This window comes from Triturus cristatus, chromosome 3_2 (assembly GCF_964204655.1).
Source record: "Triturus cristatus chromosome 3_2, aTriCri1.1, whole genome shotgun sequence".
Taxonomy (NCBI): Eukaryota; Metazoa; Chordata; class Amphibia; order Caudata; family Salamandridae; genus Triturus; species Triturus cristatus.
This window is the reverse complement of record NC_140584.1, coordinates 850044227-850058617: the sequence shown is the minus strand read 5'-3', so window position 1 is coordinate 850058617 and position 14391 is coordinate 850044227. Positions and strand designations below refer to the sequence as shown.

Genomic DNA, 14391 nt, shown 5'->3' with positions numbered 1-14391 from the left:
TAAGAATAATAAATCGACATTTACCCATATATGCCTACATTGATGACCTATGTATACTTACCTTGGTGACATAGTGCTAGTCGATGTCCTGCACACAATTCTAAGTTTTGTGTATAGCACCTCCTGTTTTGCAAGGCTGGCATAGTATCGCCATTGGCACCCCTCAGTCCCCCCTCCAACAAAATACATTACCCAATAATAACACACACACAGACTGTTTGATTGGGTACAAAATGCTGCAGGTTTATTACATACACCGTTATGTAATAGGTGGGTTATCTTACGGGCGATCCAAGGGCAGGCAACCAACTGGGCCGCCTGCCCGCCTGATGAGCCGGGCAGCACTGGGGCGAACCCCGCCTTTGCTGCCGTCCAAGTGATTCTCTTCCAGGATCACGTGACCGTTGGTAACTTCTACTCACGCCCCTTCTCGGGGCGAAGCGTAGCATAACAAACCCCCGGTTGTTCAGGCCCACAACCGCCCGAAGGACTAGCGGGGCACCGACACGGCTTCCGGGACCCTCCCATGAGGCTCCTCGGATTTGGCTCTGGCACCCCCTATGGTGCCGCGTAGAGGTACCCTTGGTACCGGCCTGCTTCCAGATCGCCCTGTAACTCCGCCTGCAACGTAAAAAGGAAATATTACAATATTCTCACCCCCACCTGCCATCACCACGCCGGGTAAGCGGAACGGAGGGATGCGGCGTGCGAGGCGACAAGAGGTCGCCGGCATGGTGGGGGAGGGCTATATAGCCTCCCCCCACGCCCAGAGGAGCCCCGGAAGTGACGCCCGTCGTGTCACTTCCGGGCAGGAAAGAGGAGGGGGACACCGGCCGGAGTCCCTGCCCCCCAGGAGAGGGAGGCGGGGAGGGGTGACCGGTGCCCAGGCGACACTAGGGCGCCGACCGCTCTAGTGGCCCCCTGCGGGGGCCCCGGTCAGCGGCATTGCACTGGCCTGGAAGTCAAACACAGAAGTAACCCCCACGGGGTGTGCAGGGCACCTTTTGACTCGGTGCACACCTGACGTTAGTGAGTGTGTAACCTTCTGTCTGCAGCAATGACCACATTCTATTTTTTTGTCCTATTAGATTCTGGGCTTTGTCGCGAAAGGATCTATTGGGCCGGTGCTGAAGGTGCTTGACTGTACGAAGGCTTCAGTGTTTGCTGTGAAGGTTTGTGTTCATTTGTGGGGGCTGACAGTGGTGATATCTTCCTTTGCTGTGCCTTACACAAACAGCTTTGTTTATCATAGGTGTTACCCAAAATGGAGGTGATGAGAAGAGACACACTGAAGCAGTGCAAGGAAGAAGTGAGCATACAGGTAATGCAATGACCAGATTTTTATGTACCATGTGTTAAAGGCACTTAGATCATTCTAGGCACTCTCGCTTTTGAAAGGTTTATAAGAAATTACCCAGGATCGTGCGGTTTGGCTAAGATAGAGAGCAAAGTTACGATTACACAGTAGGTAGCAGTCACTGACCAGTCTAGCATCCCAGATAAGATGGGCATGGAAGGTAGGATACAGATAGAACAGATGATCCCCTACTTCAATGTGTGAATGTAACGTGTGGTCTGCGGTTCTTCAAATAAACACTCTTCCCACTAACTATGGTCTGCTCAGGTTGAGTAGACCCTCACTAGGTGTGGCACAATAGGGAAGATTCATTTATCGGCTCAATTAAAACTCGCACCTCAGGGATCGGTATTTATTAGGTCCTATAAATAAACTGCTATCAAGAGTTTTCCCCATCCAATTGGGGAATAACATGCCAATGTTGGTGCTTTCTGCACCAAAATCTACGTAGGCTGAGAATTTACCAGGCATTTGTCCCCTCGTAAATTTCAGCAGGTTTAAGCGGCCTGAATTTACCGGGTAAATAGTGCTAAACTCTTGCTGGTGCTATACTTGAAGCTGTAAGTAAAGGAAGCTTGCGCTGCTGCACACACTGTACCTGTTCTGTGTCTGTAGGTGAATATTCGCTGCTCCTGTCCTGAGCGTGAAGGTGTTTCCCACTGATGTTCTCTCTTCTTTAATTCCTGTCTGTGTGAATGAAACATGCAGTGCTGTTGTCATGCTGTACATACTGTGAGTTACAGTTGCAGTGTTGCGGCTTCCATTGAACTTGTTCTGTGTGAGGGATTCATGCGTTGCTATTCTCTACGGAACCTGTTGTGTGTGTGGATACCCTGGGCCACGCTGTACCGTTTCAGAGTGTTTGAGAGAAGCTTGCATCAGCACTGCCCATGCTGTACCTGCCCTCCTGGATCATGTGCTTGTGAAGCGCTGTTTCATGGCTTTCATCTTCAAGTTGAACAAAGTCTTTATAATTTTCTTTTTTCTCAGCGTCAAGTCAATCACCCATTTATTCGCAGCATTGGGGACAGCTGGCAGGGAAAGCAGCATCTTTTCATAAGTGAGTGTCCGCTGCATCTCAAGCTCGAAGCCATAATCCAGTGTCCTTTAAATAATATAATCCCTGCATGATTATGTCTCCATGGATACAGGTTCTATGTGTGCACCCAGGTCACGTTTATTTAGGTGTTCGGGTGACTGTTTGCTCCTCTGGATCTTTACCTTGCTGCCCAATAATCCTTTACATTAGGCTCTGACTTTTCAGATATGGGCTCTGTTTGGATAGCACAGAATGTGTTGAGATTTGTTCTTGTAATACGAATTTGCCAGGCCGCAGGGACAGATCACCTCTACACCTGCTCTGTTCATAAAGAAAGAGATTGGTTGATGTTATGGGTGAAATGCCAGTTACAGACGAGACGCCAAACTTCAGGTCGAGAGATCCTACTTGCTGGAAAGTTATCTTCAGAGCACTCATACCCCGTAATTCGAAGATTGAAAGATTCCTAAAAAGTAGCAAAAATTGACCCTGGAATCACCAAAGTGAGGTGCTAAATATCACTCTTTAACAGCTTCAGAAAGAAGCTATGTCGGTGGTTTACTTGCTGGCTTGCCTTGCCCATCAAGGATGGCACATTTTGCCATCTGTTTAGTCAATACGCTTCCAAAGATGTGGTTGATTAAAGCTGTGGTTAGACCCTAACTCAAATCCCCAGTTCTTAGTGGGGATTGGCTGAGCTTATAACCTTAGTGGTTGTCCCAGCGACCAAAAATCTGCTCTGCATCCAGGCAATTTAGGCCCCTAAAATGTGGTGCTTCTAGGGGATGGCTTCGTGGGTACTAGCCCACTCGAGCTGTGTTACTTCTTGAAAAACTTTAACAAACTGTGAGACCCGTTTGACCCTTAACTGGCTCCACACTGAACTGTTTCCTATTGGATCAGGGTCAGAGCAGCCATTTTACGAATGAATTTGACCCCGAGATGGCTGCTTTTGGAGCTGTGTAGACTGTCAGGACCCAATTACAAACTTCAAACCCCAATTGTAATTGAGAGCCTCCTGCAGCATGGAACTGGTTTGAACCTTTTTGCCAGAGCTCATTTTATTTTGGTTTTCATTCTTGACCTTTGTTGGACACCAACTACAAATCCTACAGTAGCCCTGTGTGCTGAAGAGCAACTTTTTATAGACTTGGCCTTTGGCAGGCATTACTGTCTGTTCAATCTAAGCAAGACCTGGGTTCCATTTTCACTGATGGGTTTTGGGGTTACTGGACTTTTGGGACTGTTTGTGAACTTTAGTGGTTCACCCATGCACCCAGCTAGACCCTGAAGCAGAACATGAGCCATCGAGCCAGAAAGTAACGCCGGGTCCCGTTCTAACCTCTGCCCTGTTTACACCGAAGCATTGTAGTAAGCCAGTAGAGTGGAGAAAACACAGGATGATGAGAAACCCCAGATATGTAAATGCTATAAACATGTTAATGCTCTTTATTTATGTATTTATTTGATGTTTGTATAGATGGACCACATCAAGTCGATGTCAAAGCGCTTTAGAGTGGAGCGAGACAATGAGGAGAACCCGTTTCTAGAACATACACAAGATGTACATTTTGAGAATCAATCATACACAAGATTCTTGTGTCAGAAAACGGGTTGAAACAGTAAAATCAGCAAACTTTCTACGTGCACATCTACACATGTTCAAAGTAAATAGTAATGTATCCCACAAAACTGGAAGTGAGGAAGGGATACAGTTATGTAGGACGCTATGGGGCAACAGTCGAAAATATGGCATATTCCGCAGAAATGTCTGCACTTTGATTTTTTAACTGCCATACGATACCTCCCTTTAAATAAAAATGATAATGTTGAGGAACAGAATCCACCTTGGAACCCGTCCTATAACCAGTGATTCCCCCTGGGCCGACAAGAAACGGCCTCCCGCAAGAGTATACCCAAATATGTAGACAGCCGCCTCTTCTGCATTCCATTCCTTTGTTTCCACTTCACCACAACACCAGAGAAACCCACTGGCAGTGAGTAACTTGAATCAAAATACCCACTCACCCCTCTGTCACTACTATCTGCCCTACACCCCTGCTCGGTCCCAGGCCGCCTCACCAAACCCTACTGCATCAATACAACAGTATCGTGACCCTCCGAGCACCGCATGCCACAGCGGAAGGCGTGTCCCACTCCCGCGAAGCTACCCCCTGCTACAAGAGCATGTCCAGCATTTTAATGCACATCCACCACTAACTGGACTGCCCCATCTCATTCTGATTTTCTTTCTGGAGACCAACAGAGACTTGCTACAACATAAGTAGCCAAAAACAAGCAGTATCACATAGCCCCTGCACGTGGCCCACTCCTGTTAGTACACATTTCACATATACACTTCTGAATAGATTCAATCCAGCCATGTGTTTACATTCTTCTATGGAAATCCATGGCCCCAGGTTTTATTACATGCATGGACTCTACGTTAGGTCATAGACCTTATAAGCAAAATTCAAGATGAAAAGGCCATAAAACATTATTACAGTGTCATATCTCATTCTGAGTGCCACAAGTCATTCTGACAGGATAATAAATCAAAATTGCAAAACCGGTCATAAATCAGAGTTGGCATCACCTCTACCATACATTAATGATTTCGACAGGATCATAAAACTTTGCTGCGTGACAGGTCATAAATCACCCACGGTTGACATGTCTTAAATCATCTCTGCCATATATCAATCAAGTCCTTGTCATTTGCTGGCCATAATTCTGGCATCTTTTGTTGTTGATCACAAACTAGCTGAGGGCTAGTATGCTTGAGCTGCAGTGCTTGCAGACGTACTGGAGCCGCTGACGCTAGGGCCCTTAGGCTCGCTGGTGGGTTTAGTCAGATGTGACTTTGAGCAATGCTTCCACAAGAGGCTAGAATGGAAGGAAGGTTTTTTTTATTGGACACCACTGGATCCGTACCTCAGGAGCCAATGCACCAGGGATGCCTTGGTTGAGAGCCCTGGAAATATGTATCTCACTAATTCTTTCACTTTCAACCTGCTTTCTACTCCAAGAATGATCATATGCAACTGCCTTGGTAGGGCAAAGGGTGCTGGGGGTGGTGGGTTCTAGGTTGTTGTCAATGTATAATGTACCATTTTGTATTGTATGCCTATATGTCAATACAAAATTATATCAAAAACCAAAAAGTGTGGTTGTGCACCCCTGAACAACTAAACACTGTAAAGGGTGCACGAGTGGCAGATGTGTGATATAAAATACTGGTACCATAACATGCATATCCTGCCTCCCCCTCACAGCTGCACTGTCAGCTGCTGCTTCTGCTCTCTTGCTGGCCCACTCTCTTACTCCTCCTGTCACCCACCGGCTCCCAGTGATAGAGTTGGTCCATAAGTGGCTCCCAGTCTGACTGATGGCTGTGCATGCTTTGTCCCATGGCAGTGTGCTCCTACTGCAGCTACGGGGATCTCCACAGGCTCTGGATGTCCACCGGGCGCTTCGGAGAAGAGACCGTCCGCTTGTTTGCAGCTGAACTGGTGTCTGTGCTCGGTATGTATCCAGTCTTGTTGGCTTCACACTTCACAAGGTCCTCTTTTGTCAGTGGGTCTCCTCTTAAAATGTAAGCATTATGTAGCATAGCGGCACCAGCCACAAGCTGAACGTATCTCAAAACAACTCATTGAAAAACACCCTGAAATACAGCCCATTTTTTCCAGGTCCTCCATACGCGCTATCAGCCTGAAAGAGTGTCAAAACTGGCAGAATTCAAACCTGTGCTTAAAGAGGTCACAGGAAACATGCCCCACATTTTATACCCTCTTTACTGTCTAGTGTTTAGTCAAACTTTACAATAAGCATAAAACATACATACAGTACAAAAACAGTATGATACAATCAAAAATACATTGGAAGTAGGAACTGTAGCTGCGCTTCATTACATCTTTAGAGGCACCCAGCAGCAGATGACTTTGCTGCCCCTTTCTCCGATTTAGCAGATAGGAAGTACAAATATTTGCCCAAAATGTTCTTCTCCAGAATGATTTTTTTTGAACTTGTGTGTTTTTTGCAACACTGCACAGCTATTGCATCACATGTTAACCTTGCAATTTACAATGTATCAGCGGTAGGTTAATTATCAGTGTGTTATGTCCCAGCGGTCAACTTGTGTGCCCATATGCTCCGCTCAGTAGCTTCATTGCTTGGTGCATGATAACTGCACGGTATACAGGGCCATTCCTGCAAAGGAGAAATATGTGCAGCAATACCTAATCTAACTTGTAATAAAGAAATACAATAAAGACAAAAAGAACCCTGGCAGTGATTGGTGGTGGGAACCTATCCCATTGGGAGTAAAAAACAGGACACGTAATGCAGGACTATCGAGCGGCAGGCAGAGATTTCAGACGTTACAGGGGGAGGCCCCTCATCCCTCTGATGAAGGCCATTGCTGTATGTGGAGGTGGGGTCTTTTAGGGAATGTTAAGAAGGGACAATTCAGGTTTTTATGTGTGGGAGAACCTATAGCAAAACTGCCACATAGACAAAATCATCTCTTACCGGGACTCCTCCAAATAAAAAAGCAACATAGGATGACCTTATCCTAGCCAAACGTTCCATCACTATGAAGTGAACACTTCCACTGTTTTCCTCCCCGGAAGCCTTGGTACAGGCTCTAATCAAATGGGCGATGGCTCAGGCCATGGCTGTCCATCATGAGGAGGCCGCCTCATAGCCACCACTTAGGAGGAGTTGCTGTCCCGACTGTTCGATCCACCTCACCACCCTGAATCTGGAACCGCTGGCCCGTTCAGCCACATCTCCCCACTAAGGGGCCCCCATCTGCCACACAGGACTAGGGCCATTGGCCGTTGTAGACATCCTTCCCTACATGGGCCAATCCCTCATCATGAGCCCCACCTGGGACCCCACCAACATGATGTTCCCTTTCCTCCTCTAATACCACACCGCCCTCTCCTCTTTACCCCTCTTTTCCCCTTCCTGCTTAAGAAAACCCCCGCATCCGCCAGCTCCACTGTTTTTCATGCCTAGGACTTAGTGGAACGGTGTCTCTCCTCCCATATATGTATTTACTGTCTACATTTGTACTGACCATTATAACGCACTTGTGAAGACTCTGGGACACTTCTATTTACGAAGGTGTACTGGTAGTGGGTTTTGTATTTGAAAAATCAATAAAATCTGTAGCGGCTCATGATAGGGGAGTCAAATCAAAAAATTGTTGGACGCCTTCCACTTTTTCCATTTTATGGTGATGACCCATTGGTTGAGGCTGATACAATTTCTCTTCTGTTTGGAACAAATCGTTGTGCCTCAATTTCAATATAATTTTCTTTTTTTATAAAAAGGTGAAGGAAATCTAGAGTAAGATATATTCTCCAATTTAGGATAGTAGATATTGTAATTTTCTTTATGGCTAAGAAAAATACCAATATTTATTGATTTCTCCTTTTCCAGCCAACCCCACTCTTCTAAAGTTGTGGCTCCCTATATACGCGATGTACAGTAGAGCAAAAAAATTGAGTAGCTGTGGATAATGGTATTACAGTAAGCTCTCTTTGAATAGTAAAGTGGAAACCCTTGTAGTAATCCTGATAATCTCCTACCCATTTTACCCACAGCTTTTACAAGACTTGATCTAGCTGTTCTCCCCAACCCCCATTTTCTAAACCCAAACATTACCACAAACCCTGCTGTCCCCTCATCTTCCATCAACAGAGGGTCATTTGAAAACTGCCAAAGTCCTACTTGAGCACGGTCATGGTTATCATGATTGACGCAACAGATAGATCCACCCATGAGTTCATCATGCCAGACACACCTCAAAGTTGGAACTAGGTGGCAACCAGGGTACTTGATTTGTAAGCTTTCTCAACGTTTTTGAGCCGATAGACCATTTCTATTTTAGTCTTATGCATTTAGTGCCAGAGAACATGAGCTTCATTTTAGTTATACTGATAGTTTTTTTTTTTTTACATAAGATACCAAACCAGTTTAACTGCATCTGAGGACCTATTTCAGTCTGGGATTTATATATAAATATATATATATATATATATATAGCTCTAGCGGGTGAAATTGCTGCAGATCAGGGCATACAAATTCTCCCTACTTCCACGGATAGAGTAAATTCACAGATACACGCACATACACTCATCATACACTTGGGCCCATTTCACTAACACACACTCAATTATTCTATTAGCACTGGTCATGAGAAAACCTCCTGAAACACCCTGTATCTACAGTAAGGTCAATAAGATCAAATTGTCATTGTCCTGAGTCGTGATTTATTCAACAATAATCATACACGAGTATTCAATAATCGACAAGAAATAACCACCAACACTGTATTTGAAATAATGGTACTTTATCTAAAATTAGTTCAAAAGAAAGTCAATCAAAAGCAAAATCATTATTCTCATAGTTACCTATTCTAGCTAAATGTCATAAATGGGTCAGGACAGGTCTCTCAGTAAAGTCTCCCGAGTCGCCGTCCTCACAGCATCGATCCTCACCAACGCAGGTTTGGGAAGAAGTGGCCTTAGACCCTCTCTAGTCTAACAATATTTATAACAAATCTTTCAAAAATAATGCAACATAAAATGTTCTGAATATCCGCTGAGCCGCTGAGCAGAGCGAGCAGGAAAGGATGTAGCATCGCTACATTTGGAAAACCTCCGCTCAGAAAAATCACAAAAATAAAAAGACGGAAGAAGGAAACTCGAGTTTTGCAAAAGATACTTTCGTAAGCGCATTTCCTCAGAACCATAGCGAAGCCATCGCTGTAATCACAAAGTTCATTGTGGCTTTCTTTTCCTCCAAGGTTATTTGGACGCTTGCCTGGAGTCACTGTCATCACGGAAACTTTCAAAACTCCAGCAGAAGCCATAGTCAGGTGACTGTTCAACAAGGCCTCTCGTCATCTCATATTCACTCGAGCACAGGCTGTAAACGACAGCCATCTTGTTTTAGGCCAAAACGAACCATCTTAATTGAAAGAAACACAAATAACGTTACTACATCATCGCAATGATTAAACAGTGTTATTTCCCACTAATACCCTTATGTGTATGTAATTAACTAGCCATCTGCGACATATTTAAGCATTAATACACGTTATTATTTTAAAGCATCCACAAAACAAATTGCACACTTATATTAAATAACCGCACATATTATTAAGCAACATATATGCATTCCCACGTGTATTTTCTCTCATTAGTATGTTGATTAATCAAAGTCTCTCACAAAACAAATAATTATCGATTATAGATTAGTAGTTTAAGTCTCGACATGTAGACAAAACTGGAGCTTAAAACCCGATTAATTTTCAACAGAAAACTCTGCTCCAGCAATCCCCCCTTTGGTGATATTATCACCAAATAAAACAACCCAAAAAAAAATTTAGTCCCATTTTAGGAGAAATTGAAAATGTCTTTTTTCTTTTTCACAACACTACACACCAGACTCCCTTTCATCATCCCTCTTCGTCTCTAAGTAAACACTCTCCCTCAATTCTTCTAATTCTATTTCTTGTGGATCTCTTTTTGACCTCTTATGTTTCTTTTCAATATTTCTTTTTATTAATTTCTTTTTCCCTCCCCTGTTTTTACAACACAAACACACCAATCTTAGTATCAATAAAGCAACAATTACACAGGTCAAAGGAAACAATATCTTACCTATAATAGTACTACCTATCTTTGCAATAAAACTCTTAACAGCAATTATCTTATTAGCTATTTTAGTCCAGACACTTTCAGCTTCTAGTGGTACTAATTCTTCATGCAAATCAGTAATATTTTTGATATAGACCTTCAGGTCTTTGCTTTCGTCAGGAATGTAAGTGCAACAATGTTGAACTTTCAGCATTCCGCAGACTCCACCCTCCTTGGCCAATAGAATATCAAGGGCAAGTCGTTTTTGCATAGACATGGCACGTACGGCAATCATCTCCGTATTCACCAAAAGAAACCCTCCAGCGGTACTTGTCGATAAGCGATCCACCACCGTTGACAGTTTCCGAATTCCAAATGCATTTAAAGAAATTCCCACTGCTGGAATTAAAGCTCCAAATATATCACCAACTATTTCTGACCAAGTTTCTCTTTTAAATCGTGTTAATAAATTAATATGTTCTACATCTTCTATTCTATCTATATGAAAAATCTTCGGAAAAACCAGGCCCACATAACACGTGCCATACCAATGGTCAGGCAACCTGTAATAAGCCTTGTTCCCACAAACATAATACACTCCTGGGAAAACTGGATCTTCTCCTCCCTTGAAACCCCATCCTGTTGCAATGAAGTATGTATCATGACACTCACTAGTCCCAACAAAATATGTATCATATTGAGATTTCTTTCTAGTAATGCATAGCTTACCCTTCTGTGGTGCATCTAGAGCTAAAGTTGGACTAGCCCCACTCCTCAACTCTTTTCCCATCTCAATGTCCCAAATTGTCTCACTCACTTTATATTTCCCTGCCTTTTCATGCATGCTCATTCTCCTTTCCTCTACCATGTTTAGGAAAGCTTTCTCCTCTTCTTTCAAACTACAAGTTAAATTGTTCTTAAAAATGTAATCTAATGTTAATTCTTCTTTTTCAATAAAAATCTCACCAAAAATGTTAGCTTCTTTAGCTGGATTCAGCTTTTTGTTCATAGGCAATTGCCCAAAAATGTTATCTTTGTTAGACATCTCATAATCTATTTTCCCTAACAAATAAAAAACACTACTCAACACACTACATGAAATTCCATACGTGGCTGGTAAATGGTGATAAGTAACACCCTCTGAAACGGATGCAGGCAATTGCATACATACGTAGCAATCCCTTACTTCCATTGTCTTCACGTATTCATATAACAATTTTGAAAAAACATTGCTAGAAAAATCATTAATTGACCTATCTTTATGTATATAAGTATTACTAATTCTAGTCGGAACTACTTTCTGTGAATTCTTCTCTACATTAGTCACATTCTCAGTATGTATTTCAAATGTACCTATTGTAACTCTAAAAGTAACTAATAAAGCTAGAACACCCCATAGTAGCATTAATAATCCAGTACAGCAGCAGCACATTCTACACCATCTTTTTAAGAAGGCACATCTACTTCGATTATTTTCTATGTTAGCCATTTTACTACTTTGACCGTGTCTTTTGACTCAGCCTCTACTACTCCACTACTGGAATTTCTAGAACTCTGGATTACTTCAAACAGCCAAATTTCAGACTTTCTTCTTTTCACTTTTCTCCAAGTGATTTCTTCAGTTCACTCAATTTGGATATTCATCACTCTTCACTTCAACTTCTTCAACATCAAATTGTATTAGATCTCCAACAACATCCTCAGTATCCGACTTTTCTCCGATGTCAGTCAAGATAACTTTCAGGATTTCACCTGTATCTTCCTCAACCACTTCACGTATGGTCTCCTCTGGATTTCCCTGACTTTCTGCCTCTTCACCTTCAGACAGTGCCACGTACGTCCATTCCGGCGACCTATACTTCTGGTTAGGTTTTCTTATTCTTTTGATCTCCTCTTGTTCTTTCGACTCTTTTCGCTTTTCACCTTTTCCTTGATTTTGACTAGACACTTCGTTCACTAGTTCAGCTTTCGATGTATTTGCTCGTGTCAGTCTGTATCTCAGCCTCTTTACTCTGTTGTTAGGCCAAAGATCTCCTCTTATAACCTTTTTTGGCCTTGTTTCTTTATTATTTCTTTCTCCAATCCAAGTTCTGTTTCTCAGAACTCGACCCTCCGATTTCTCATTCTCACTTTCATCTGATTCTGTCTCATTTGCCTCTTGTTCTTCAGCAGTTTTCTTTTGCTCCACAGTCTTTACCACCACTGATTGAGATTTCCCTAATTCTGTCCCTCCTCGGGTCTCCGACACGCAATCTTCTTGCTGTCTACTTGTCCCTTCACCTAACTTATCAGGAATGTTCCCTACACCTCCTCGGGGGTCTTCCGCAATCTGTCCCTCTCTAACTTCTTCTGACCCTGCTTCTTCAGGTGTAATCTCAAGTGGATTCTCAACTTCTTCATCTGATTCAGATGTAGTCACTGTGGAATTGCTCTCTTCTCTTCTGTTTACACCACTACTCGTTGGAACTTCAGACACTTTCACAGAATCTGATCTCCCTTCTGAGACTCTCAATGTTTCTCCTGAAGCTTCTCCTGGAAAGAAAGAATCACCTGACTCTCTTTCTCCTTCAGCTCTTTCAAGATTCTGATTCCTCCTCACTGGTTCTACTTCTTCATCATCACTGGAATCTGACTCTTCAAAATACTCCTTACCAGTCCCGTCTTTTGGATTTGGAACTCTCAGAGTATGACTTGCATGTACCCAGTTTTTCACACCAGCAAACTTTACTGCAGTCGTTGTAGTCAGAATAACTTGTCTTGGCCTTCCCCACCTTGGAACCAAGCAATTTCTTCTTCTGTGCACTTTAATCCTTACCCAGTCCCCTGGACTCAGATCATGGGCTTGCTTCTTCTCCAGTGTGGTAGCGTCTCCTCCAACCTGGTGAAACACAGAATGAACTGCGTCAGCCAGGCCTTTACAGTAATCCAAAATCATGTCATCAGTTATTGTCATCAACTTATTGACAGGCACAAATGCATGACGCATTGCACGTCCCATCAAAATCTCGTGTGGACTCAAACCAGTAGTTCTATCTGGAGTAGATCTAATAGTCATTAGCACTAGAGGCAAGACATCAGGCCATTTCATTCCAGTGGCTAAACACATCTTACCAATCCTGTTTTTGATTGTGCCATTCATCTGCTCCACCACGCCAGAAGCCTCTGGTCTGTATGCACAATGTAGCTTCTGCTGTATGCTCAATGCTTCACATATTAAACTCATGAGTTCATTATAGAAGTGTCCACCTCTATCAGACTCAATCGTTACTGGAAACCCGTACCTAGGAATCAACTCTCTTAACAGTAACTTTGCCACTGTTATTCCATCATTTCTCCTAGTAGGATAGGCCTCCACCCATCTTGAGAACAAACAGACAACCACTAGAACATACCTCAATCTGTTCACTTGTGGCATTTCAATGAAATCAATCTGCATTCTTGTAAAAGGACCACCTTCTCTGCCTATCGTTCCCAGACTCACCACTGTCTTTTTCCCAGTGTTAAATTGCTGGCAAATCAAACATCTTTGACAAATGCTTTCTGCAATCATCCTGAACTTTGCATTATACCAAGTCTGCTTAAAAGACCTGATCATCGCATCCCTTCCCAAATGTCCCTGGCCATGATACATTCTTGCCATTGTCGACAGCATAGAGTTAGGCATGACTGGTCTACCATCTCTATAGATCCAGACATGATCTGTCTCTCTTGGGGCACAACCTGCCTTGATCCAGTCTTTCTTTTCTTCTTTTCCTGCCTCATCCTGCAACTGTTTCACTTCATCCCACGTTTCTAGGACATTAGTAAACATCACAGAACAAAAAGACATTTCCTTTTCTCATTCCCTATTAATCGAGTGATTATTTTTAGCACAATATTGTGCAATATCATTTGCGAAACGATTTCCAAGGGTAACAAAATCATCTCCTTGTCCATGAGCAGCACATTTTACAACTGCTAATTCTTTAGGCAGCTGTATCTCCTTAAGCAATTTCCCAATCACTTCAGCATTCTTTATTGGAGTCCCACTCGACGTCAAAAAACCTCTTTGTAGCCAAAGCTGGCCAAAATCATGCACAACTCCAAATCCATACTGACTATCAGTCATCACAGTCACTCTCAGATTCTTCCCAATTTTGCAAGCTTTCGTCAATGCCACCAATTCAGCAACTTGAGCAGACTTCAGTCCTTTCAACGGTGAAGCTTCCATAACTTCTGAAACTTTGCACACTGCATATGCTGCACTCAGCACACCATCATCATTTCTCAGACATGATCCATCCACAAACAGCACATGGTCACTCTCAGGCAATGGAAGATCTCTTATGTCTGGTCTCGGT

The 14391-nt window shown here is 43.1% G+C and overlaps 1 protein-coding gene across 2 annotated transcripts in view; it reads left to right on the top strand.

Annotated features, from left to right (window-relative positions):
- Positions 1–14391, top strand: part of RSKR (ribosomal protein S6 kinase related) — an 82074-nt gene that overhangs the window by 33982 nt on the left and 33701 nt on the right. For both annotated transcript variants that reach the window (XM_085649123.1, XM_085649124.1), the window contains exons 3-6: positions 1089–1172; positions 1253–1321; positions 2348–2417; positions 5814–5921. In XM_085649123.1, the coding sequence (XP_085505249.1) occupies positions 1089–1172; positions 1253–1321; positions 2348–2417; positions 5814–5921 (331 nt within the window). The remainder of the gene's footprint in view (positions 1–1088; positions 1173–1252; positions 1322–2347; positions 2418–5813; positions 5922–14391) is intronic.